The following is a 27,616-nucleotide window of genomic DNA, read 5'->3' on the forward strand; positions in this document are numbered from 1 at the left end:
TGGGAACACTGTAAGCCAGGCCCAAAATAAATGAGGTCGACATTTTAAAGAGAAAAGCGTCCAGAATTTTATTTCGAATCACGTATACGCCCATTAATTGCCAAACAAACTAGCAAATTCCCACAGCTGCTGCGAAAAAAATAAACGCCATAATTTTACGAGGCAACCAGCCAGCCACAATAAAAGTAATATGGCAGCGTTTGTAACACGGATGAAGGAAATATAGTGAAGATGCCATGAGGAAGGTGGGCCAGGCACCATCTTCTAGGTAGCATACAGTAGGCGTGATCAGTTACTAGAACTGACGAAGCGTTCGGGTTCCTTGTCAAAACAAAAGCAACCTGTCAAAGATTGGTCTCGATTGATTGGTGATTTTATTTTGACAATAATGGGCAGGTCCTAAAGAAGGCGTGTAAGGGCAGAGCTAGTAACGTTCCTCGTACCCCGAACACCCGCAATTTGTCGAGCTTCTTTCTTAGGAGATTTTGCGTTATGGAATCTCCGCTTGTAATTTTGTTCTCCATGGTTTTATAAGCTTTATAAAACATTTATCCCGGCTCGATTGAAAGTGTGATGTTTTAATGCACCGTTTATTGCGATTTACTAAGCAGTCTTTAGACTGGTCCCACCCACAGCATCCCACGTGCAAACTTGCACTTTTGTGGGCTTTACATTGCATTAAAATAGCTACTGCATTTCTTGTTCCAGAACATTATTTTTAATAGCGTTTAGATTTTATATTATTTATGCCCGATTCTTGCTTAGTTTACGATGCATTTTGTAAAAGTGCTTCTTAGTTTTTTTATGGATCCGTTTCATCTTGCTAGAACTTACCTATCTTGTTATAATCGTACTTAATCGTTATTCTGCACGCTATACAAGTTTTCTAAGACATGATACGCTTTTAAAATGGACCTCGTATCTCGATGTCACTCATCAAATCTTATCGTCTGGGAAATTAAAAAAACTTGACCATATCATAGAAAAAGATTAACATTTATATACCTGTCTGCGTAGTACCAACATAAATAATTTACCTGCGAATAAAAAGTTCCTCAATGTGGTTACGGAATATTAGCTATGGAAATAGCGTTTAAAATCGATTAGTGCCGCAGTGGTATCGATAAGTAAACTTTAATGTACTCGATTATTATTTTCTAACGAATTCTTCAATTTAGAAATGTAATATTTCTTGTGGCATAATGCAAGACCATTATTTATTTGTTGAAATATCCATTTTAATTTTGCTGTTATATCAATAAAAACAAAGGCAAAAGTAAATTAGCAAAATGTAATTTGGAGCCGAGTCACACTCGCTAAAAATAAATCATCATAACAAAATTTTAATCGATTTTCCGCAGTCTCCATTCAATTATGTGCTATGTAAACATTCGAGAGACGTCCCCACTCCGAGAGTCTCTCGATATTTGCATTTCAATGTCGTAATCGATTTGAATCGAAACTCGATTATCGATCAAGTACCAGACGTTCGTACTACTTTCACTGAGTTGCAATTATAGTTGCGATAATATTTGTGTACTCGACTTTGATAAAATCGAATGAAGAGCAATTTATGAGGCTCTCAAATCTTTTGAAATAAGTTCGACTCAAGTTGGGCATTTCATTTCTTTGAAGTTTAATTTATCAAAAGGCTTCATAGTCGTTAACTTATTGAAGTACTTTTACCTGTTTTTGGTCAATTACACTTTAAAACAAAATGGACTTTTAAATTTTAATTGTCTAGTCGTTTTTTTTTTTCATAGATACCTATATGTATTAAATACCTACTGTTGATGATAATATAATTAATCAAATATAAACACGTATGTTTAGTTTAAATAGAGCTCATAATGAGACTAAGTATAAGACATGACAATATTAATTACTAATACATTAAGCGAAATAATTAGGCAAATAAATCTAGCTTCAAGCGAGATTATTATCCTATCTAGGCCATTAATTAACGTCAGAGAGCTTTTGTAGTTTCAAGGTAGATAATAATAGATAGAATAACGTATATTTGCTTTGCGAAAAATTTAATCTTTATACGCAAATCAGCTACAGGTTAGAAATAAGTAGTAGAAGGGTACTAACTGAAGATTCGATATACCATCACTGCACTATAATTTCCCAATAATCGATAGTCCTGATTGATGCACTATTACAGCACTATCATTTATTACGCCCCACCTACTTCTGTCATATAAACTGTGTGACCCGTCCAACACTGATATAAAATTCTATTACCCTCAATTGACTTATAAAACCATGAGAAAAGTCACCTGGTACACTGATCGTCACATGTTTATTTTCCCATAGCATTTTTCTTTGAGTTTGTTATAGGAAACAGTTTATAAGTAATTATATAATTACATATGTGATGGGAACTTGGTGCAATGGGAAAAAGTGATGGCCTACTTTCCTATGTGATCGATAGGGAAAGAATTCAATAATAAATAGGTTGTATGGTTCTCGTTACGGTAAGTTTCTATGTTAGATACCTGAGCTTAAAAAACTTTATTTATGACTAACTAGCTTTTGCCAGCGACTTCGTTCGCGTGGAATAGTGGCATCCGGCAGATTTTTGGTTTGAACAATAGATGGCGCTATATGTCCGGAATAAATTGTATTTTTTTGGTAATAAAAACTATCCTATGTCCTTCTCCTGGCTCTAAACTACCTACTATTTTCAGCTAAATTTTTTCAGCCGTTCTTGAGTTATAAGTGGTGTAACTAACACGACTTTCTTTTATATAGATGATTATTATTCAAAGATTCAAGAATAAAAAATCTTGGTTCCTTTTAATTTATGGATGTTAATTAATTGTAAAAAAATAAATAAATAATATGCCTATGTTACACAAAATACGTAACATTTTCTACACATTAATATCAAGAAGCGTAACGGTAACATTGAATAATGTTTAAAAACAAAATAATTTAAATAAGCGAAAGTTTTTACATTAATCCGCTGTTGGCTTAAGTTATTTTTAGCAGGAATTTTAATGATTACAATAACATGCGTAATCCTATTAAAATAAAGAGGTTTAACTTTAGGATTAACAATATTATATTGCTTTATAATAAGGTAATAAGTAAACAAATAAATATCAACTGTCAGCAATTTAGAATCAACTTCACCGATAATATAAACGTAAGTTTTGTTAAAACAACTGTTTAGGCTACTATAAATTAACACGTGCAATTTTTGTAGTAATGTAGTTGTTTTTTTTTAAAAAACGGACTTTAACGTTGTTCCTGAACTTGGGCCTTAAGTAATATTTTAACATCACACGTAACATGTCAAGATTTACCTGCCTAATTAATGTCACAACATTAATTTTTATCTAAAAATAACACTAGTTTACACGGTTTTTATACCCCAGATGAAAGTTGTTGAATTTTATCTATCTATCTATAGGTAGTCTAGGAAAAATATTTAAAAAATTCTATCACGTCCACATTTGGAATTATATTTAGTTTAAAAAACACGAGAAAACGGATCATAAACAACAAATTTTTTTGATTTTGAACTTCTTTTTGTAGGTTTCGGTATCGGTTTCTTTTAATATAGACCAGGAGTGGTCTCCCAACATATTTTCGTCCCAATAGCCTTGATGACGATCTTCAAAAGCCTTCAAATCCTGGTGAAAATGCTCTCCTTGTACGTCGCTCATACTTCCTAAGTTTTCCGGAAAAAAGTCCAAGTGGGAATTTAGAAAATGAATCTTTTGACATGTTAACACCCATCTTATGATAATTTTGTAATGAATCTCTCACTATCTCTTTATTTTTTTCACTTTTCTTATTTCTTAAAAAGTCTCTAACAACAGTTTTGAAGGAATTCCAAACAACTCTTTCAGTCGTAGATAAAAGAGTATCAAACTTAAAATCACTTATGATTTTGTGTACTTCTGGGACGCCAAACACCCCCTCTTTGAGTGACATATGCATACACAATACCCGACTTAGTTTTCCTATTAAAACCCGAAGTCTTCGTAACAAAAAAGTAAGAGACATTTTCGTGATTAGTTGGTTCCCTGCACAACCAATTGGTGTACCAAATGACAGGTGAATGTTTTCGCCGGATGACTATCACAGTAAAGTGATTCTACAGCTCTCACAAAACACATAGTGAGTCCAGTTTTCTTGATTTGCCACAGGAATCCGAAATAATGAAGATATGCAATTTTCAACGATTCTGTCATATGTGTTTTCTTTTATATAAATTTAAATTGTCCAGAAACCTTACAAAAGCGATCAATACTTTATTTACACTGTCTACGCGACATTTTATTTGAATTAAACAAAAATATCTCTTAAACTAAACAAGTAAGGTAACACTAAAGATAGGTAGTTAAGATTGATTCCTAAAAACTAATATTTGAGGGTAGAAAAAAAATGTGACGTGATAGAATTTTTATGTTGTTACTTTTAGAATGTACAAAGGTGTCGGAGAGTACTGGTATAGATTTTGTGAGGGGTATATAAAAAAAATAAAAATTTGTAAACTAGTGTAATTAATCTAAAACCAGCAACAAACCTAAACTAATAAATTATATTTTTTATACCTAGTTTTGTATAACTTCTCATTTAAATTATGCAATCTAGACGCAAGGTCAAAATACCCATACATAATTCCACAGAAAAATAATATGAATCAATTTTTACTGAGAAACTTGTGTTTTATAGGTTTCCAATGAAAGATCATTAAATCCGGAAACTGGAGAATTCTTTACATCCATTTAACGAGTATTCATTCTCGTTAAATAAATCGTGGTTTGTATCGAAAACAAAAATGGGAACCGACTGGGGGGTGTACCGACATAATTTACCGACATTAGCTATCGGCACGAATCTTGAGCTCTGACCTTCACCTGCGCAGAAGTAATTTATTGGGTCCCTTTTGTGGTATGAAGTGAGGCGCGGGGGCGGGCTAAAGCGGTGATTGGCCCGCAGTGCATCGTGACATAGCCACCACTCGGGATTGGTTCTTTGCTAATAAATCACTTCTGCGCAGATGTACGTCAGAGCTCAAGATTCGTGCCGATAACTATACACATATCAATAATAAAATCTTTGTTGCATTATCAGCAAGTAATTTAATTATTTAGATTTTTTTAATAGGCATGTTAACAAAAGAGAAGTTCAGAGAGTATCCATACCTAAAGTCTTCATCGACTATAAGTCTCTAGCTAGATTAACATATAATGCAAAACATAAAGATTAAGCTTAAAATACACGCGTGTTCTTGTTAAATGTTGCGTTACTAATGACCTAGTATGTGGTAATTGGTGAATGCCTTACTAAGCATAGTAAACTTAGCGGTAATCCCATTAATGCTCAAATCCTATAAATAAGAAACGTTTCCATTTTGTTTACGAACTGTAACTTTGACGTTTAGGTACTCTACGAGGCTTATGACTAAAAATACCATAAATAAGCAAAACTAATGGTATTTTCTAAAGGAACCAAGGCTTTAGCGCCTAACAGTGCTTTCACACTAGTGGATTTTTCTCTCAGTTTTCCCTTGCATAACTCTAAATAAAGCGTATACGTGCAACACCTTGTGAGCTGCAAAAATCTATCGCCTGGTTTCACCGTCATTTTTTTACCAGGAGTTGTCAATTGTTTTCTGTCGCCCATATCGCGGCACTATCCGTACGAACCACTCGGAAAAGCCAAGGGGAAAGTCCTTCAGTGTGACAAGTCTTTAACTCTATCTATCAAAATCACACAAGATACAGACCTTAGGCAAGGCGGCGAGACACTGCTGCTTGACGTCCCATATGAGCTGGTCTCTGGGGAACTGAAGGCTTTTCTGCACGTTCAGCTCCGGTACGTGCACCCGGACTAGGAGCCAGCCCTCCGCGCTTTCAGAGCACTCGGCCTCCATTACGCTACGCCATCTGGGGAAGAAGAGAACAGTTGTAGATACTTCTAGAAATGTGCCTTCAAAAGAGATGTATTATGATTCTGAGATGAAGATAGTGAGATAGATAGAGCGCGATTGGCTAGTCTGTGCCTTTTCAAAAAATCAGGTTATTGTTTGGCGGCTAAGTAATTTTATTTAATAATAGGTAATTTAAATAGGCGTTTTCCTTTTTCGATGTGAATACTTGCTCATAAAAATTCTGTTGTCAATTTTATTAAAACAGTTAGGTAAAGGAAACCAATGCCTGAATTCTTTTATCGTGAATCGTCATACTGAGGCATTTTATACGATTTAGACATGGTGATAAACTGCGCGTATTCGCTTGAAAAATACTCCAACTAAACCAAGTACGAACGATAAAATTAAACCATTATTCGACGCGTAACTAACGAACTGGCTGGACGTAACATTGGAAAAAAGAAAATTGAAAATAAAAGTCTGACTTAATTACCAAACGCTGGCTCTCTTCGCCCTATCAAAACAAGTTGCGACTATTAAGCAAGAAAAATATTGTAGCAAAATTAGAAGTGGGCAAAACAGTTGACGGTAATCCTTTTGCCCTCTAGACAAACGACCTATGTATCTATAACCAATGAATTTATCTAAGAATACACTGCAAACTTTTAGTCGGCCGATACTTTGGGCTTACAAATCAGTATGAAGATGAATGGTAGTACGCACATTACAAAGATCAGCTATTTTAGCGGGTCTCAGACCGACTGCAAACTATGATTTGAATCAAGATTTAAAAAAGAATGACAATCATTGTGTCAACTGTCGACCGACTGGTTGGTCTGTAGTGTGGGGCTTTTCTTACAAATGATTTTATCTAAAGGTACCATCTATATTTAGGTTGGCTCAAGTAAGAAATAGGCCCGTTTATTTATAGCCATTCTTGGGTTTATGGGCCATAATTTTTATAGGACACAAGTATTGCCATTTTACGTAATTGTTACTTCATATGAAGTAGTAGTTTGGTAACTTAGAACGGAATTTTCTGGATTTTTGTCACCCGCGCAGAAGTATCTTTATATATTTTTTTCATACATATTTATTTGGGAAAGAAAGATAAGTCATATTTAAGTCCACGTTCTCTTCAATTTCAATAAAATATAGTTTTCAACTGCGCAGTAAAACCTCCACCGTCAAAAGCAAAGGTTTTATTCACATACAATAGACAGGCAGAAATGCAAATATCCTTTGCTTATAATGTGTCGCATGCTCATACTATCCGGTTGCGTTTCGTTGAACTAAAATGTACCGGCGCCGGCGTCGACCAAATTCTAGGAAAAAACACGACATACTTATTTTTTTTCCAATTAAGGTAGTCATTGAGGATAAGATAACATTTATTTATTTAAAGTCTAGTTAAGAATTTGGTTAACCGTATGTCATAATTAGTTAATCGGATTGATAATGTTAATTACTGTTTGCGACATAAACGATGCACCGTATCAAGTCGTATCAAGGCTTGTTATTAATTATTTAGCCGACAAGATATAGGTAATATGAAGGCAGTAAAATTAAAGTGCATTTGTGAAGTGTATCAATTTCTTAAGTGTTTTGTATGCCACTTAATAACTTTGTTCTTTATGCTCTAGGCTTCTATTTGACGAAGCGTTTTCTCACTCTCTTTTATACCCGAATTCTAAGGTAGAAAAAAGGTACGATAACTCCTTAATCTTAATATGATGCAATACCATAACTTGGGTGAACTTCATAGTCTTTATCAGTTACTAAAAACATATTTACAAGGGCCCTATGTGTACAACTTGATAACACTATCTTGTGGTTAACCTTAATTAGTTCAAAAAAACACAACACAATGTTTCTAAATATCCCTTTTACTATTCTATAGAATGGACTGGTACAATTTTCAATATCTCCCTATTGTTCTGAAAAAAAAAAGTTGTCAAATATAAATAACAACCAATCACGACCACATTCTAAATTTAAACACAGCGGCCATCTTTTTTCAATCAACGATAAGACATTCTTTTATTTATCTTTCAGGCCTTCCGACAGGAAAAAGTGATTTTTAATAGAAATATAATTACTTGTTTGATAATAATTCGTTTAAAACATTAGGAGATAGGATCATAGCTTTTTAATTAGACATGCAATATGCGTTAGAAACGTCACAGTAACTCGATAAGATTATATACAAAAGGAAAAGCGATTGATTTCCTTGGAACCGCAGCAGATGGCAAAGTGACGAAGTTTCTTATCTAAATAATTGTACCGAAGATAAACCATTGACAAATTGATTGATGAACAAAGCTATTAGGGTCACGCTTTATATTGGTGTCTGATAAATATTTTAGACTTTGCTTCGAAGTTCGCTACCAGAGATTTCACGGTAGTCAAAATATACGAACAAAACACAAAAAATACAAACAGAATTAAGAACCTCCTCATTTTTGGGAAATTAGTTAAAAACCTGTGGCGAAGCGTCAACATAACCTGACTTCAGAGTGACAAAGTCATTTGACAAAAACCGAAAACCAAGTCAAGAGAAAACAGGACTAGGTTTCTTTACGCTCTAGTTTTTCGTATCCTAACATAAAAGATTTTCTTTTATAGCAACATAATAAGCTCATATTTTTCCAGAATAAACAAGACGGGTAAGGTCGGGACTACGAAGGTTCGAGATATAAACATAACAATAAATATTATCTTTGCGTCGATGGGTTAAAGAAACATGCTTTGTATTATCCGCTTATTTTAACCTCTTAGATTTTTTTACTAAAATATGTATGTGTGTTTCCATGTATGTTTCCAGAAAGATTGAGGCCAACTTAGAATCCATGTGATCCTTATTATTGATTTTTCATACTTAAATAGTACTAGTAATGTAAAAAAACACAGGAAGCCTTATTCTAGTATGCTAGGCTTTCCTGGAAATAAGCATTTTCGAAGAAATGTTTGTCTAGGCTCCCATGTTATATTTTTTATTCTGACGCTCATCGACGTTACAATAACAGCCTGTAAATAATTAGGTTAGAAGTATTTCACCATTAAGGCTCAAAAATTATTGGCCTATAAACCAAATTCGATAACGTTACAGCAATACTTAGGGAACATCTTTTATTTTGAAAATGGGAAAGCATCACGCACTATCAGGGTAACAAAACATGAATAGTTCGATGTGGGGTCGTTTGTCATTCAATCGCAATGCTTATTTTGATTGGAACCACCAATTTAAGGACTTGAGATCCGCTTGAAGACCGCTCATATTCTATGCATGACCATCAGTCATTCTTCCTGAACATCCTTACATGAAAGTATGAAAAGACCATTTAAGCTGAAAAATTAGAACTTTCCCTTTCCAATAACTCTGTTACCTGCAGTTTAACCACATAAGGTAATTAGGCATACATTTTCTAGATAACTCGACGACGGCTTAATTACACCAGTTAAGATAGAACGTTAAGTGTCCCGGTGATGAAATGTTCCACAGATGATAAATATGTGTGATTTAAGTGATATTTAAACGGTAGTAGTTAGCTGTAATTGCTTGGACGATTTATTTTAACCTGGATGTTTTATTTCTGGTCTGTATATGGAGGGCTAGGTTTGTTGGCATTTAAAGGAAGTTTAGATTGTGGAGACCTGAATTCATTAAACTTTTCCTGGTGGAGTTATCTAAGATGTTCTAAATTTTCGAGTCGTTCTTAGCATCCTATGTATTTTAAGATGTGACAACTGTTTAAGATACAAGTACATTCGAAATGCAGATCTACTTAAGAATCGACCCAACTACACTCTCAAAATTGTTATGGTACATTTGATGTACGCATCTAATTGATAAATAAATTCTTATCCAGAAGTTCTGTCGCTGGCAACAAGTCTAAGTAAAAGTTCTTCAAAAATTATGATATCAGCAAAAAGACCACATCTCCCAAATACACTTGCATTCCACATTTAGCACCTATTCCACACACTCGTGTCTCTCAAACTTCACTGTCATACAGTGACATAACGGTACCTTCTACTTGTACCTCATGTTTATCACAAAGTCAATATTGACTCTCCGAGTACTGGGTACAGTCAACTTCAGGTCAGTGGTAACAGTTTTATAGGAAAGTCGTACTTATATACTATTGAGTTAAGGTGCATGAGAGTTACCACTGATGTGCAGTCTACATCTACATCAACCTGCTTCCAAAAAAATTCGACAGAATTTTGTTATGATAGTGGTTGGGAAATATTTTGCTGACGTTTATTCGGAGGTTGTTAATAAATTGGTTCGGGGAAATAACGATTGTTTTTTGTTTTTTTTCTTTTCTTTGTGTGTGAGCGTTTTTTGATAGGTTCAGGATTATTATTTTGCAAATAACATTTGATCGGTAAAAGCTAAAAGCTTTTTTGCCAGTTTAGATTTATATTTGCTCTATTCGGGTAATCCTCTGCAATTTTAGTTTTTAGAGAAGCATTTTTGAACTAAATTACATCGTTCTAGCTTCAAAATATATCCAACTTCAACAATTACAAACTGTACTAACTGCAAAATATTCCTAATAACTTCTCAAGCGCCACTTAAACCGGCAATAGACATTACAAACAGCGAACTATCCTCCTAAGAGCCTATTATGACTATAAAAGTAAATTTTAATGACCTTATAGTACATTTCACGGCATTATTATATCATCAAATTAACAGTGTACCGCTAACATAGATTGTCCTAACGGTACATTTTCAACAATTACCAAAATGTTCACACATTTATTTTTCGAGGTCCATAAAAGTAATGTTTACATTGACTACTTTTTTTATTAACATTTCACTGGACCGTACCTTTCTCTTAGTAGAAGGGAAGTATTAAATGACGTTAACTTTTAAAAGTGATTGTCACATTTGATCTAGTTTCCACGTGGTGAAGTAAAATGATACAATTATGAGTTTTTGTTATAGCAGTTCTTATGTATGGTTTTATACTTGATTGAAAAAGGCTTCTCTTATAGTTATCGGCACGGATAAAGAGCTCTCGGCGGAAGAGTGGGGATACACTTAAGGCAATAAACCAATAATCACTTCTTCGAAGGTGAGATATGGTGCGTTGATTGGGTTGGTTAAAGGAAACACATGTTCGTAGTTCGGTTGTCCAGTATGTAATAAATCAATTCAAACACTTTTACAATGAAAACTTATATCTAACTTATTCTAGCTAACTCGGCACTTTTATGTTGCAGACACTTACATTAATATTAACTTATGTTACGGCACAATAACTAAATCGGTATATGTAGATACATACTTCAAAGGTGAAGGTCAGGGCTCAATGTCCTTGCCGATGATTATACCTAATACTTGGTATTCAATCTAAACACGCATTTAAGTATACTATGCAAAGATCCTTTTTTGCTCAAATTGACTTGAAATAATGAAACTTAGAACTAAAATAACGTGAACGTTATGCTAGTTCTTCCAGGAAGACATAACGTAACTTGTGACCTTTCAAGTCACCTATTTCACTTCCATTTCAAGTGACTTGTGCGAACATCGTTATTCATATAAGGCATTAAGCAGTATTACACCGTCTAATCTTACAAGCGTCAAGGTAGTAAGTAAGTAAAGCCGAGAGCTTACATCTGCAGTCAAGAATAGGACACAAGTCAGTAATCGGTCACTCAGGCAAGTGTCGACTAACTGTTACTTGGCTGTGATAATCGAGCGCTCTTACTGTTCGTTAAGACGGTGTAATTTGTCCAAAGATGGATAGAAGTCGGGTCTTTACTGAAAATGCCGATATGTAACGATCTCAGTGTACTTTGTTGTGATGTTAAGTTTATCTTAAAAACAGTCACACTTGACTCATTTTGATAAGATTACCACCACGGATTACCTCTTCTGACCAACATGGTTTTTTTTTTTCTATGAGTCACAGATTACAGCGGGATATTCTATACTTAAATGGCATGGAGTGGCAATGGAATTTTGGTACACTTTGGAAGATCCCAGAAATATTTCCACAAAAACATTATCTCCCTAAAACCAGTTAACCCCAAGCCAAAATGGCACTCCGATAAAAGCCCCCTCAGACAGTAACAAATGTTCTTGAAAACAAAACGTTTAAAAAATACAGGTAAAATAAAGGCCGTACAAGACTAGCTCGAACCCCTGTATTATCTCATACATTTGGTCATTTATCACTGGTTATTGCTTTCATATGTAGCTCGTGTTGTAACTATGTGGGCGTGGTACCAGGTATTTATTTACCTTTTTTTTATCCAATGATGAACTGGTACTTGCAATCACACCCATTTTGCTGGCGTGGATGTTTTCGTTATGAAGGTTGGTATTTTTAAAAGAATTTGAAACTACGCCATTGTTCACACAAATTGTTTTTAAAAAGAGAAAAATTTTGGTCGTAATACTTTAAAACTTCATGACAGTTTACATAGTGTTAAGTTACTAAGTCCATGACGGCAAGATTTTCTTTTCATATAACTAGAATCAAATCTTAATAACAATAAGGAGTAATTCACCGATGTAAATATTAACAAAGGATCAGACCAAGAACTATCTGTAATTACACAGAAAGAAACAAAACAAATGGGCAGTATACTGATTGTACCTATTATCAAAAACATAACCTTCAGGTGCTTTTAGGTAAAAAGAAACAGACAGATAGGTACTTTGCAAGGCTAATTTAATATTCAATTAAATTAATAAACATGCTACTTGCATCGCTATCAAAAGTCCCGATAGGTACCTATTCAAAATGTTATCATGTCAATAAACTATTTAAGGAAATTGCTCAACGTACACTCAGGGACAAAAAGATTAGGCGCCTGCTATCCGATAGCGCACTTTACAATCTATAATTGACATACTGTTATTCGCGGATCTCAAATATTGCATTGATATTGATACGATCTACGATTTGAGTTGATCAGTGTATGTTAGTGTAATTATTGATTAAATACGTTATCAATCATCATTTAGGTTATCAGCTGTTCAAGGATTGACGTATGTGATGTTTCAGGAAAAAAGTTTGCTACTGCACAAATTTAATTGATTTATCAAGTTTTGCCCTGTCAGCGCTGTCGAAGTGAAATGATGTATTTCTTGGAAGCAGCTAAGAGTCATCATTACTAAGTTGGTTATAGTTACAATGGACTTAACATTTTATTTTATTTTAACATTTTCGGAAAACTACCATAACAACATACCATACAACGTTACGTAACATACCATAAGATAGTAGTTAAATAAAAAAACAGGCGACTTGAGTCGTCCTCCGTTTTTTGAAGTCGGTTAAAATGAATGACGATATGTGAAAACAGGCGTTAGAGATGTTAGATTTTAAAATATAGGTTGTTAGTTAGCTAATTTTTAATGTGGGTGACCTGACCAGATTGTCCAATGAATGGTTTTAGAAATGTCAATGTCGGTATATTAATTCATAGACTAGATCAGATTTCATTGGTAAACTGTTGATAGTGTGAACGATGGCCATGTGAAATTCACACCAAGGGTAGAGGAACTGCAGCATATTTGGAATACTGCAGGTAACTTGGAATACTTCGATATCTAAATATATATAAACGCCATCTGAGTTTTTATGCCGTAAACATAACGTCAAACGATACACAAAGCCATACAGCATTAAAAACAGGACGCCATCTTGACATTTCGGCTACCAGCCCCCAGCGAACGAAACGCCTGATTTGAAAACTTTTTCGGTAAGAATGCAATCAGTGGTAATCATTTGCTGTAATACTCTAAATCTTTATTGTAATTATTTTAATTGCGGAGTGACCTTGTTAGTTTAAGATATTACTATGATTTTGTGAATATTTCTAGAATTAAAAATTTTACATGCAATTTTAAGTTAGGTTGGTGTGTTGTTAATTTGGAATACCATGTTTTTTTGCTTTTCAGTTTTTTTGGGAGTCGGTTTTATTTTTTTGTAAAAGTTTCTTTTTTTGTGAATAGCCAATGACTATAAAAATATTTGAATTCTATTAGTTTCTAAGAAAAAGTGTTAGCAATTTTCAAAGAAAAACCTAAGTCTGCACCCTAAGTCAAATCACGTTTTTGGAGTATTTTTAGTTTGATAGGCATTTTGATTATATATCTGGTATTTTTTATATTTGATTGTTCTCATTATTAAAGTTTAATATTTTGACAACAATTTAATGTATTTTTATTGAGCTATCCCGTTTCTCCTTCAATTTATTTTCAAAAAACAAACTGGTATTCCAAATATGCTTCACTTCCTCTACTTAAGTAGGTACCCACTCATTCGTATGAAAGGAAGTGAGTTTTGATTACCCGTTTTATTTTATTATTAATAATAAGGCACTTATTCGCTTTTATAAGTTGGAAATAAGGAGAAAGTTCTTTAGAATCAAATAAAATAAGTTATGCAGTTCCTTAAACGTAACTGCACGTAATTCGCCAAAGTTGGCGTACTATAATTCCAAGTTACTCTATCATTAGAAATACCATTGCAATTGTTTAATAATTAATTCAAAATTCCTACAAAAAACGGACTTCATCCAAAAAACAAGAACAATAATCTACAAACAATAATATTGACACAAAAAATATAATTAAGTATAACAACAACAGACAAGGGCAAAGCTGATTATAATTATCTAAGCATTGGGTCATTGTGTACGTGAGAAAGGCAAGGCCTTGTTACAGACCACAGACCACAGGTATAGTTTTTGTACAATAGGACTATTCCATATACTATAGAGTATAGACTAATTAGAGGTGAGCGAACTAGCCTAGGTTCGAGACCTTTAAACTTTGGTTTAGAATGGTAAATATAAATAGGTGTGAACAAGTTTTGAACTTGGAACGTGCTGATTTTAAACTTAGAACCGTTAAGCGGTCTACACACCAAAGCCGCTGACCCGGCGGCACAGCCCGGCGGCTTAGTGCCGGCGGGTTAACCCGGCGGCTTCAGAATGTCCAAGCCGAACGACTCTCCGGCGGCAATGCCGGCGGCACGACAGCCGCGGCATGTGGTGTTCTAGTAATTGCCAAATACTCTATGAAAGCCGGCGGGAGACTGACGGCTTGCCCGCGCGGGCGCAAGCCAGCGGCATGATTGTACAAAATAAGGCCGGCGGGTTGGGCCGCCGGGCTGTGCCGCCGGGCTCAGCGGCTTTGGTGTGTAGACCCCTTTAGGTTAAGAAGATTTTTTATTGATTATGTCTTCTTTAATAGATTATCTTCTTTAATACTTTTGACATGTCCATTTTCTTATTTATATGGTTAAAGAAAACATGGAAAAGAAAACCACAGGAAATTAAAATAAATAAACTTCAATAGTAATACGTTTTCCCTTGTTTAATTAAAACGTACCACTAAGTTGGTTTTCTTCGTCGTAAAACTCTTATTTTATAGGTACTGTAGATGTCAGTGGCAATTAAAATAAACATTAAAAAACTTTGCAAAAGGCGGCAATTACTACGGACGATTAGAAAGGAACGCTATACTAGTTCCCGGGAACCACGGAACTAAGTAGTTCTCACTGGCAAAGTGTAAATAAAAATTAAAAAGAAAAAAAAAACTTTTTCATAAGCAAAGGCGCTATAATTATTACGTCAACAATGCCAAGGAGTTTCTTGAGAGGCACACTGCAAACTTTTAGTCGACCGATAGTTTGTTTGGGTTCGTAAATCAGTATGAAGATGAATGGTAGTACGCAGATAACAAAGATCGGAGCAGTTAGCTAGTATCAGAGAAATCAAGATTTTCTTAAAAAAAATTGCCAACAATCGGGCCAACTGTCGGCCGACTATTTAGTCTGTAGAGTGCTTTTAATGTTACGTGCAGTCAATAAAAAAACGTAGAACACCGAATAGATTTCGCGCTACGATAAAATCGAAGAAAAATTGCATGTCGTTAATTTGCCAATAATTGTTAGTTTTTTCGTGTTTTAGCTCGGTAATAGACTCGTTTACTGTGTAGTATAGTTAGTTAGTATTGTAGTCAGGAAAACGTGGACGCGAAATTAATCGCGTGATTTAATCGCCGCTGGCTTAATTAAACATCAAAGATTTATGTAAGTGTGCATTTTCACGACTTTTAACGTTAATTTTAATAATTACTGTGTGTATTAAAGCGAGCAGAAAAGATTAACTAATTGTAATTATTTTTTACTAACACCCAATGAAGCAAAAAAAGGCAAATAATACTATGTACTTAATACCGATGAGTACTGTTAGAGACAAAAAGCGATCGTACGTTCTAAACGTGACGAGTCAATCAGAGGTCGACGTACCCGACTGTACTTGACCACATTCTATTCTCAAACTATTGACGTTTGTCAACGAACTTAATTAATTTTTGAATTAGGAACATACTTTTTATTGGAATTCAAATTAAGAATCATCAAAATTAAAAGTTATAGAAACTTTTTTCTGTTTTTTTTTCTTCTTCTGTGAGTATTCATTGGCTGTGTTTGCATTATACAGCCGAGAGTTTAGAATTAATGTGACGCAAACTGGTTTGTCAAAGCTTTGAACATAAAATATTAGCATAATGTAGCTGCATCATAATCACGTTTATTCTTGAACAAGTCGCGACAAGCAAACCAATATAATATTGCTTAACAAATGAAGACGTAAACAGCCTTCACAAAACCGTTTATATCTAGCCATAGCTTAGCTATTAAGTAGGTTGACACTGGGAAGGAAAATAAACATGATTTTTACCTTTAAAGATTGTTGGATCTTAAAGAATACCGCATGCCTACGTCAATAAATTGAGTGCACAATGTAAAGAAAAACCATTCATAAGTATAAAATATCAACACATTAGCACATGCAAGACAGAAAGTATCTAAACAACGATTAAACAGACCGCCTGTCAAGTCATTTCGTAATGTTGGGCCAACTCTCATGGTATGTAGGCGGGCCTCCAAGTAGGAAGCAATAGTGTGCCCACTTAATTAACAGGCTAAACTCTGCCTACACGCAGTGGCAGAGATAATATAGAAGATTCATTCTAAATTCGATTTCTTTTCGATTGTTGTTTGAAATCAGAACCCCTAATGTGTCGCAGCCAAAGGTACTGCTACTCTTCTAAATAGTGTTTATTTATGAAAAAGCGATATTTTAAAATACGTGGGTACAATATCTAAACAATAGAAACGATTTACACTAAAATACCGAAATTCTTAACATTGCCATCAATCATCAGTATAGCCCATTTAGAGCAGGTGAAAATTTTATCAATACGCATAGTTTTTCGAATCCAGGTCAGGCAAGTACCAATGCAACTTTTCTAAGTTTGTATGTACTTTCTAAGTATATCTTAGACACCAGTGGCTGATAAAAAGGTGAAGGAAAACATCTTGAGGAAACCTGGACTATATAGTCTGAAATCACCAACCCGCATTGAGCAAGCGTAGTGATTAATGCTCAATCCTTCTCCGTGTGAGAGGAGGCCTGTGCCCAGCAGTGGGACGATAAATAGGCTGTAACTAAACTAACTATAACTATAGTTTTTCAAAAATGTTTTGACCCAACAAAAAAGTACATTAATCATTAATTAAAACTGCATTATCATTTTCCTGAAAATCACTTCAAAAAATTTTCAAAACACCGACGAACTTTCTGCCAGCAATTAGTCCAAAACAAGGTTTAACCAATTTCTTAGCAATCGTACAAAATTAAAATTTAGAATACACTCTCACGCATGCTCGGCTAACTCTTTTGATGCTAGAAACATACTACAATCATTAAAACCCTTTGAAATACACGTAAAGTCCTTAAAACTAAGATTTCGCATAGGTGCCCGTTTTTTTTGCAAAAGAGTTTATTTAAATTCAGAATACAGTCTTTCGAAATTTGAAACTATTCAACAACTAATGACGGCTAAAAATCTTCTTGGTAGCGAAAATAAAAAAGAAAAAATAGCAGTGAAAAGAGGTTTTTGGAAGAACCGTAGAAGTTGAGATACGCATTTTTTTTTGGAATAAGGATATCTATTGTGATGTAATAAAGAGGAAACATTTTATAAAGGCTCCAAACCGATCTGTCAAAGGCTATGTTTTATCCGGGTATAAAGACTTAGATTCCAAAGGACGTGGGTGAAACTGCGGGAAAACAGCTAGTCAAGTATCACATACCTAATATAGTCTTGGACCTTGTGAAAATCCCAGTCACTAGCAACAGTAGTAAAATAGTAAGTTCATTTAGCGCCACTCTTGGCGTTCTTAGTGCTAACAATCAGTAAACTTTATTGATTCCGTAGTGAAGTTCGGTTGTTTCTCTTATTGTTTGTCAGTAGAAATTGCCATGTTGAATATTGTTGTGTCAGGATTAATTATAATAATGTAGCTTGGTTAATAATATGCAGGTACTGTATGAATATGTTCTTTTAAAGAATGAAGTGTAAGTAAATGATCGGGTAACTTTGCCATATCTGTCTACACATTGATCATTTATGTAAAAAATCATTAGTTAATATGAGTAGGTAAATGCTATTCTACGAGTAAATGCGTAGTTACGCTCAAAAACAGAAAAACTGTTTTTTCCAAAAACGCTATCTTCCCAATTTAAATAAAATGATTCAATAATTTTGTACCATAGTGGTAAAAATATAGGTACTAAAGTAAGTAAACTCAACTACACAATGATTAAAGCCAATATTGACAGATATGTTCAAGAATTGCTCCAGATTGTGTGTGCAATGTTTACAATACCTACTGTTGCATAAGAGTTTGTGCGTGCATCGCCTCACTTACCGTACTCTCGACCTATTTCCAGCGAATTTTGTAAGAAGACGGTAATCTTTTTAGTTTAGTTTAATCTTCATATCAACATGATTTATGGCTACTAGGCTGCAAAAAAATCTTTGTAAAAGCTCCTGCATATTGCAGACTAATCTCAGTCAATAGATAGCCCGTTGGTTGGTTGATAGTTTATTTTAAAGGTAATCGTGATTCCTATTTTTTTAGTCGATCTGATAGCGGTTATCATCTCATCATTCATCTCCGAACTATGGGGCCGATTCAAATGGTCGACTAAAAGTTAACAGTGTGCGGGGCTCTAAGAATAAGCATAGGATAGATACTTAGATAATTATTAAACTTCAAAATCCGAATTAAACGGTAATTAAAAATGGAGCAAATGAAATAGCCATAATTATGAACTTATCGAAGCTGAATCGTAAAACGACCATGGAGGGAGGTAATTACCAAGAACACTATTATCAGATCAAGTATCACATTAAATAACTCAATTGACTGGTTCTAAACTGATTGATGTTTCAATAATATTGCCGCCATAAAATATCATTTAATTGTGGAACAAAAAATTCAAGGGCAGTCCAGTTGATATGGCATATTCGATAGAATCGATTATGTCAATCGATATAGTGGGAAGTATCGATATACTTAAGTAGTATATCATAAAGTTATATATTCAAATGGCCCAATTATATCAACGGCCTATTAAAAGTAATTGGAATCGATTTAGATTTATGAATTGTAGACTTTTAAGGTAATACTGGTTTTCAATTGATGTACTGTATGCCTTATGGGGCTTTGTGCCAATCTATCAATTCATGGCCACTGGGGCTTAATTTGATTTAGCGAAGAGGAAATGGCTTAATGATTTATAGATTTACTAAGTAATTTTAGATAGCATAAGGTGTAGAAATTCAGTTGAAGAACAAATAAATAACTACCTATTGGTTTGGTCCTTTTCTTCATTCAAACTTACTATGTACAGATTTTTTTAGATTATGGTAAGAGAAAGATGTTTAGGTATATTTTCGTTTTTGGATTGTAGTGATTACCTCTTTAACCAGTTCTACTTACAGTTAGACTAAAGTCTATTTTAACAATGTTAGTGTCAGATATCCTCGTAATTTACCAATTATTCGTAAATAGACCAGTTTCCTTCATTTCTAGCAAAAAAACGGAATATTAACATCAAACCTGACACCACTGAAATCAGACGACATTTAATATTAATTTTATTCTTAGAACAAAACGAGAGCTACGATTACTATTATTTTAGGTTTTAATACACAGTTAATAGGGCAACATAAGGACTACTTATTTTTTTCTGTCATATAGGGACAAGTAGATATATGCAACGACCCTACCAATACCGGATTAACTTGGTCAAGCAATCGATCGATCATAGATATAATTATCCAAGAGTAAAAAGTTTCAAGACAATAGCGGCCTTTACACACAGACTATCGCGCGTCCTTTGGAACGTACCTACAGGATTGCGCGCGAGAAAGCCTGCAAGTTCTTTCTCACGCGATTTTAGCCTAAAAACACACACACATATCTAGATAGAGATAGACTAGATACATCACTAAAGCATTCGGAAACCAAAAAGTTCAAAAACCATCTCTGTTCAAAATAAAGTTATCTAAGAACTTGAAGAGTCACTCCATTCTCAAGTTCAGCTCATCGACAAAAAAGTAAATAATCTCTTTACTGTTAGTTCATGATTAAATCTACAAAGTTTTCTATTTGCAATACAAAGATAGATAATCTTCTAATTATTACCACGTCACGCCGTATCGTGATGTAAAAAGGTTCTTTATAAAGGTTCTATTGTAAATTGCCCTTCATTTCATAGATACTCTTTCTTGTTCATCTGGCTAAATTAATACCGGTTCTCACAAGGCAACAGTTTTTGTGCTGTTGGTAAAAAATAACGAGTGTATGATATGACGTCATGAATTCAGGTAGATCGTCAACTTTTTTTTATTGAAGGACAGTATCACAGTATCTTGTTCAGTGGTAGAAATATCGTTTAGTTTTTTTTTTTTAAATGATAGGACACCGTAGAAAAAAAAATTGAAGGAGTTCAGAGATGACGAGCTGCGAAACTTCGATATGAGAAGTTACGATTACCACTTATAAACATTTATTTATACTTCACTATCCAAAAATGTGTGGATAATATAACTAGAATCAATAATTACGACATCGACAACTTTACAGTAATGAAACAAATCACTTAATTGAATTTTGCAAAAGCAGATTGTACTTATGCTTACAGCGATTTTTGGAAAACAATTAATATCTTATCTAATAAAGCTTTTTGTATGAACATTAAATAAACCGATCTAATTATATTCTGATCTAAGACTCACGTTTCATATTGAGGATCTCTAAAAATATCCTGTCAGTCAGACTCCTATATAGACGGAGCAAAAAATATACCTATGTTGAATTGAATGGTAGATGTTTTTCCTTCATATGATCGTACAGCCTTCTATTGAAAGGATCATTGATCCCGACAAACGGAAAAATACCTAATTTGGCTCCATAAACTTGTTACAAAGTTTTTTACGACCAATATATGTTGTATAATCAAAAGTTGAGTCTTGCGTACGAATATTATTTTGACACCATCTCGTTGATTTGAGGAAAACGAAAAGAATAATAAATCAATAAAGGAGATTATTTTATGATATCACAGATTGTCATTGTAAATCCACAAAAAAATGATGTGGGATTGTTCGAAAGAGTTACCGCTGTCCTGATACCTACATAAAGGGCGTAAGCAGAAACATGGTGGATTTTAGTCAGTAAGAGTCTGACACTCCCTCACGCTGCACCCACACTGGGAGGAATCATTTGATGATGTCACAAATAATAATGACCCACAAAAATCACCAACAACAAAACCCATTTTGCTATCAATCATCATCATTAAGTCATGATATTCTACATATATTCAGTTTATTTAACCATCCAGCAAAGCTTCGTACACATTGCAATATGTCTCACCGCAAGGGAATTTGCCTATAATTTTCAAGCTGACTGACTCACCCAGTTCTGTCAAGTTGATCACTTGAAACCACTTGATGAGAATGTTTGTTTCCATAATCACGGATTTCTCGTTAGTTCACTCAAAGTTTATGTTTCACTATAAAACTAATGCAGTAGTGCAATAAAAAAGGATTGCAGTTAAAACATTACTATTACAGGTATTCTTCTTTAAGAGTAACTCAGAGGTTTTAAATTGTCAATTGTGTTTTTATAAGGTGTGATTATCGTAATGAATTTACTTACAACCTCTTTATTCTAAATTGCTAATGTTATAAATGTTGTATCGGGCTGTCAGTTGCCAATAACAAACCATTAATAACAAGAAATAAAGCAAAACATATGACAAATTAAATGCGTCAAATAAAAATTGTCTTGTTTAACCTCCACAACCCAAATATCTAGTAGATCACTATTGAGAGCCTATTAAACTATTCTGACATAAATATCGAAGCCGTGGAATATTCTGAAATAGAAACTTCACAGGCACGCTGACGTTGAAGAGGTGAGATAGGCATAATACGTCATATAGATTGTCCCATGTAAAATAATGTAAACACCTGTATACGGTTATATTAGAAGCAGACCCTAATGCAGCAAGGAGAAGTAAGCTAATAGACCAGAGTTGGCCCTAATATAGCTGGGAGAAGTAACTTAAGGTGGAGAAACTTATAAACCTTCTGCAATAACTTATTCCAATATAATTGTAGTGAAGCGATTGAGTACATTTCACTTGGCGATAACTCGTCCGCCATGATTTGTGGGTCAGTATACTTTCTACTCGCATGGACTGGTCTGTTATCTGATACAATGTTATTGTATCGGCTACTTGTAGCGGCTTTGATAAAGTTTCGTTTTTTAATGGCGTTTCATTACAGTGGTCATTTGAGATTTGTGGAAGTGAACTTCAACGACTGTGGATTGTAGTTTTACTTCCTTACAGTATAGTCATGTGGTATAGGGGCAATCATTACCTGTCTTCCTAAAAATATAAGTTAATCAAAAAAAGAAAAAAAATACATTTACAATTACAATTTTGATCAACTTAGTTCCTTTATTATTCATTGGGCTTTAAATCGGAAAGTCTGCAAAAACAGCATACATTACTTAATAGTTACTTCGGTTGAAGTTCCTATTTTGATTCACTCGGCAAATTGAAACCACAATTTATTGGGCAATAACAACCAACTATGCCGTATTTTATTTCACTAAAGGAAGGCAAAAAAACTGCGAATTTCACACAAAGTAACAATGAGGGGATCCCCCTCATACAAAACTTTTTTTGCAAGTCCTCTCTTTTTGTCCCTTCTGCCGTTATTTTTTCCACAACTGCAAGTATACGTCACGTGTGTAATTAAGTTACCTTGGTAACTAGTAACGTTATATGATTGACACGCTAATGCGCACGCGAGCGGAGCCGAACGAAGCCGAATAGTCCCGAGCGCGCCCGAGCATCGGGTTACATGCACGGTCGGGCCGAATAACTAGCTCATGGGTAATCGATCACAGAAGTGGCAAGTGAAATTTGTATTACAGTGTATTTTGCAGGGACGCAGTGTAATAATATGAGTGGATGGATTGGCTGCGTCCGGCAACTGAAATTGTTTTTGTCATTTACCTACTTTATTCACTTGCGAATTTTCGATACCTGTGACAGTTTAAGTCTACCACTTTAGCTGCTTTTTTCTGTGCACATAATTCAAGCCAATCGGCAGATGATTTCAGCTGTGTGGTGTTTTATTCCATGTTTTAGTGATAAACGCTTGTACATTATTTAAATAACAACAATATTTTTTTGAACACACACTTACTTAGTTACTGCTTTACTCACGACCAATAAAACCCTTTCTTATCACAATATCAACACACCAAGCCGCAATACCAAAACACAAACAAAACTAACGCATTTGCACGCGATAGTACACATCATACGAGGGAGTAGAATGTCCCGGGTGCGTTCGAATATCGATTGCAAACGCTTCCGTCAGCCAAGCGGAGGGCCAGTCGAGTCCCTGTTTATTTGCTTAAGGTAAACTAGTGGCTCAGTGGCTAGTGGGCAAGTGGCTCGTGGCTAGTGGTCGAGTGGCTCGTGGCTAGTGGTCGAGTCTGCATAATGAAAAGCTTGCACACTGATCTGAGTACGTATTTCAATGTTGATTGCTCACACTTCCGACATCAGGAGGGTTGGTCGCTCCATTTATTGGTTGTAAGATTCTAGGCTAATTGGTTGTTTTGTGTCTAGTATAGAGGCAAACAAATAGGTACAACTGGTACAAATAAGTTTTGTCTTAATATTAAGTTATCTATGAATGTGTGTGTATTCTTTATCTTGGATTCACTGTTGATTCCACATGAGTGACTCATTGTCTGAATGTCTGGCTTAGATAAAATCTTTGTGATAATCTAGATAATGTTGTATTTAGGTCGGGACTTTACACTTACTATCACGTTATTAACAAACGATGCCTTTCAGGCAGTCATTTAATTAAATTGATAGTTGTATGCTACTGGAACTCGGTGTTATGTTTTATTCACTTCCTTTACTGAGAAATCGGTAGGGTATTTCTTGAAAATTCATTTCATTATCCAGTACTCTGAAAATTATGTGTAAAAATGTCATTCAGCTTCAATAATCTAATACAATATCACCACTTACCATCTGTACCAACAAAGCTTTCGCTTAGGAAACCAAAACATATTGTGACCAGGTACTGAACCTAGTACCACAAGCTCTTTGTCATAATGTGCTACCAGAATATTTACATCAGATAAGAGCATGCTATGTGATAAAAATTGTAATACCTGTGTTCGTTTGAAGTGTGTAATGCAAGTGGTTTAATTAATAGTCGTTTTGAAGCAGTGCATATAAAACTATGCATGGAACTTATCTATCAATCCTTTTTCCAACCATGCTGGGATCGGCTTCAGACCTGATGCAACTGTAAACCAGTGTTTTACACATGGAGCGACTGCCTATCTGACCTTCAAACCAGTTACTTAGGCACCCCGATAAACCCCTTTAATGTAAACAAACAAATCAATATAGAAAACAAAATACAACGAACGGCTGATTTTTCAATCACCAGATAGAGATAACTTTATTTGAAAAATAAGTTTGAAGTTTTGACAGCTATTGTATAGAAAATATGACTTAACTGATGATTGAACAATCAGCCCTTCGTTGTATTTTGTTTAGTTCTAATTCTTATCCGGTGACAACCTACCAGTCTCAATTGCATGCAGCTGAATATATATTCCCAGTACCTTACTACAAATGATATAGGTATATGTAGATATATGCACACCGTGTATAATATTATGTATTGTATAGCAAAACACTTGAGTCTGTTGTCGGTAATAACCGCTTGAAGGCTCGCTTGTTATGTAAATGAAAACAACACAACTCTGTGCCAGAATATTATACTTATACATATGTATACGTATACTAAATAATGATATGCCTACACTTAATGCTAATAGGACTACAATAAATAGTTATTATTGTACCTATAACAATGCAAAAATATACCTACACAGTTTACAAAAAAATAAAATAATTTATTTCTATGTTCAGCGATAATCTCTAAAACTGCTGGATAGATTCCAAGCATTACACACTTAAATCATCATCATCCATTCCTGAGCTATGTTGTTGAAAGTTGACCATATTCACCCTCTATATCAGTCTCCTTCAGCTCACAAGTACCATAAAACAGAGACAAAAAAACTGGGAATTCTAAAAATATCTTCTACGTATCGCACGTCAACATTTCGAGCTCTCATTCATACATCATCCGGCATCCCCCTTCGAGAATTCAAACGTGAATAACATTGAAAGCACACCCCCGGTCTCTGAGTAACTCCTTTAGAAACAGCCCCTATCATTTTAAGTGGCAAGAAGGGACGAATTTCGTGCCGAATTAAAAATAGGTGCGTGCAAAGTGCATGAATGATGCTGTGTGATTTAAGAGTCAGAGAAATTCTGTTGAGATTTTTAAATTCATCATTCACTTACTAACTAGGTGCTTTGGTTGCTAGGTTTAATTGAGCGTGTCTACCACCAATTTTGACGAGGGATATAAAGCAAGTGATTTTTGTATCATTACTTACGTGTTTTATAAAAACATCGTTTATGAAACCTGGACTTAATAAGTCGCTAGTCGCTAATCGCCAATCTGGCTTGAGCAAGCGTGGTGACCAGCGCAGGGCACATTCTTTCGGTGTGCTGACTAACGCTCATTCCTTCTTTGTATGAGAAGACCGTTTAAGATTCTGTGCCCTGCAGAAGGATATAAAGAAGCTGATGGTTTTTTTTACCTAGGAAGAATTGAAGCGACTTTGCTGAACTTAATAATTTGCAAGGATATCCTATCAAACATATCATTTATGACCTACAAAATGATGACCTTAACCAAAAAAAACACTGTAATTTTCTACCACAACAACAGTTCCTATAGCCTTTAATCTGATGGCCTCATTGTGTAAGACAAAAATATTACTGCACAGCAGTATGGCGTAACAACTGACAGCAATGTATGTATGTATGTTACATGTGTAACTTTTTGATTTTTGCGTACGTGTTACGTGAAATATTTTGAGTGGCACAGCAGATCGAAAGGTCAGTTTCAATCGCTGACCAGGTCAGGAGATCATAAGATATTGTATTTTAGTTACAGGTTGTATGTAGGTACATGAATCGGTTGATGTTACAAAAGTTTCATCATCAACTAACTTGTCCTTTGTACTCTGGTTGTTATTCTTTTCTTTTGGACATACCCTGACATACTCTGGACACATTAGGATGATTTTTTTTTTAAATATGCGAGCACAATGAATTCATGATTACTAAGCTATATCTGCCGAATATAGGCATTTTGAAATATTTGTCATTTCACTCCAGTTTCCTTGGACTCTGTGTCATGAGATTTGTCCGGAATAATCAGACCTTCTATAGTCGTATTGAGTGCACTTGTGCCAATATCATTCATTAGCTCAGTATTAAATGTATTCCAATTTGCGTACAATCAAACAATGTATGTTATCAGATATCGAGTGATATAATACACGCAATCTTATTGTATTATCATTATCACACTACTAACCTTGATCACATTACGTATGCAGATAAATACAGTTATCATTGCGAATAATTTAGCATTTCCCTAATTAAATGTTATGTAAATATGACCTGCATAGTTTCTTTATTTTGTCATATCTAAAGATAGCTTTCTATATTTACTGTAATAATGCTTAAATTCGATTGTTGAGCTATCAGAATTTCCAAAAAAGATTTTTTTTTATCGGAAGCTATTATTTTAAGCTTCATTTTATCAAAATACAACACGGCTAAGGTCGGTATAAGCCTAACAAAATTGTTGGCAACATTCATGTCTTTCCACATAGCCCTGAAAAGGTAGCAATGACAAGAGGTCTCAGCTTATAAACTCCTTTAATACCTACATAAAAGCGAATTAATTTCCCAGATATAAAGAAATATTAAAACAAAAGCTAGGAAATAATTAAGTACGGACATTGATAAAGGATTTGAAAAGGAAAGAGAAGCTAATTAATTGTTATAATTGTATCGTTTCATATATTACTTGGAACTCCCCGAGGCGTTGTTGCGGGAACGAAAGGGGTTGAAAGGGGTGAGGGGTGGTGCCAATAAATATATTATCAGATATTATCATAGACTTTATTTGAAAAGCAAATTGGCAGTCTGGACTACGTGTTAGGAATGAATTAAGTGTTTAAACCAGAACCTAAAATTTAATCTGATAGGTATCCATAGATTTGTTAATCTCAATGGAATTTCAATAAATATAACACTCGCTTTACTTTTTCAAAATCCACAGAACCTCAACTACTCCTCAAACCAGGAATCAAACTTCGGACCTCATTTTCGACA

At 34.5% G+C, this 27,616-nt stretch overlaps 1 protein-coding gene across 6 annotated transcripts in view; it reads right to left on the bottom strand.

Annotated features, from left to right (window-relative positions):
• Positions 1 to 27,616, bottom strand: part of LOC110371020 (SH3 and multiple ankyrin repeat domains protein 2) — a 218,359-nt gene that overhangs the window by 105,929 nt on the left and 84,814 nt on the right. For all 6 annotated transcript variants that reach the window (XM_064036445.1, XM_064036443.1, XM_064036444.1 and 3 more), the window contains one exon: positions 5,750 to 5,909. In XM_064036445.1, coding sequence (XP_063892515.1) covers positions 5,750 to 5,896 — 147 coding nt within the window. In that variant the 5' untranslated portion in view covers positions 5,897 to 5,909. The remainder of the gene's footprint in view (positions 1 to 5,749; positions 5,910 to 27,616) is intronic.

The sequence above is a fragment of the Helicoverpa armigera genome, chromosome 10 (assembly GCF_030705265.1).
Source record: "Helicoverpa armigera isolate CAAS_96S chromosome 10, ASM3070526v1, whole genome shotgun sequence".
In the NCBI taxonomy this organism is placed as follows: domain Eukaryota; kingdom Metazoa; phylum Arthropoda; class Insecta; order Lepidoptera; family Noctuidae; genus Helicoverpa; species Helicoverpa armigera.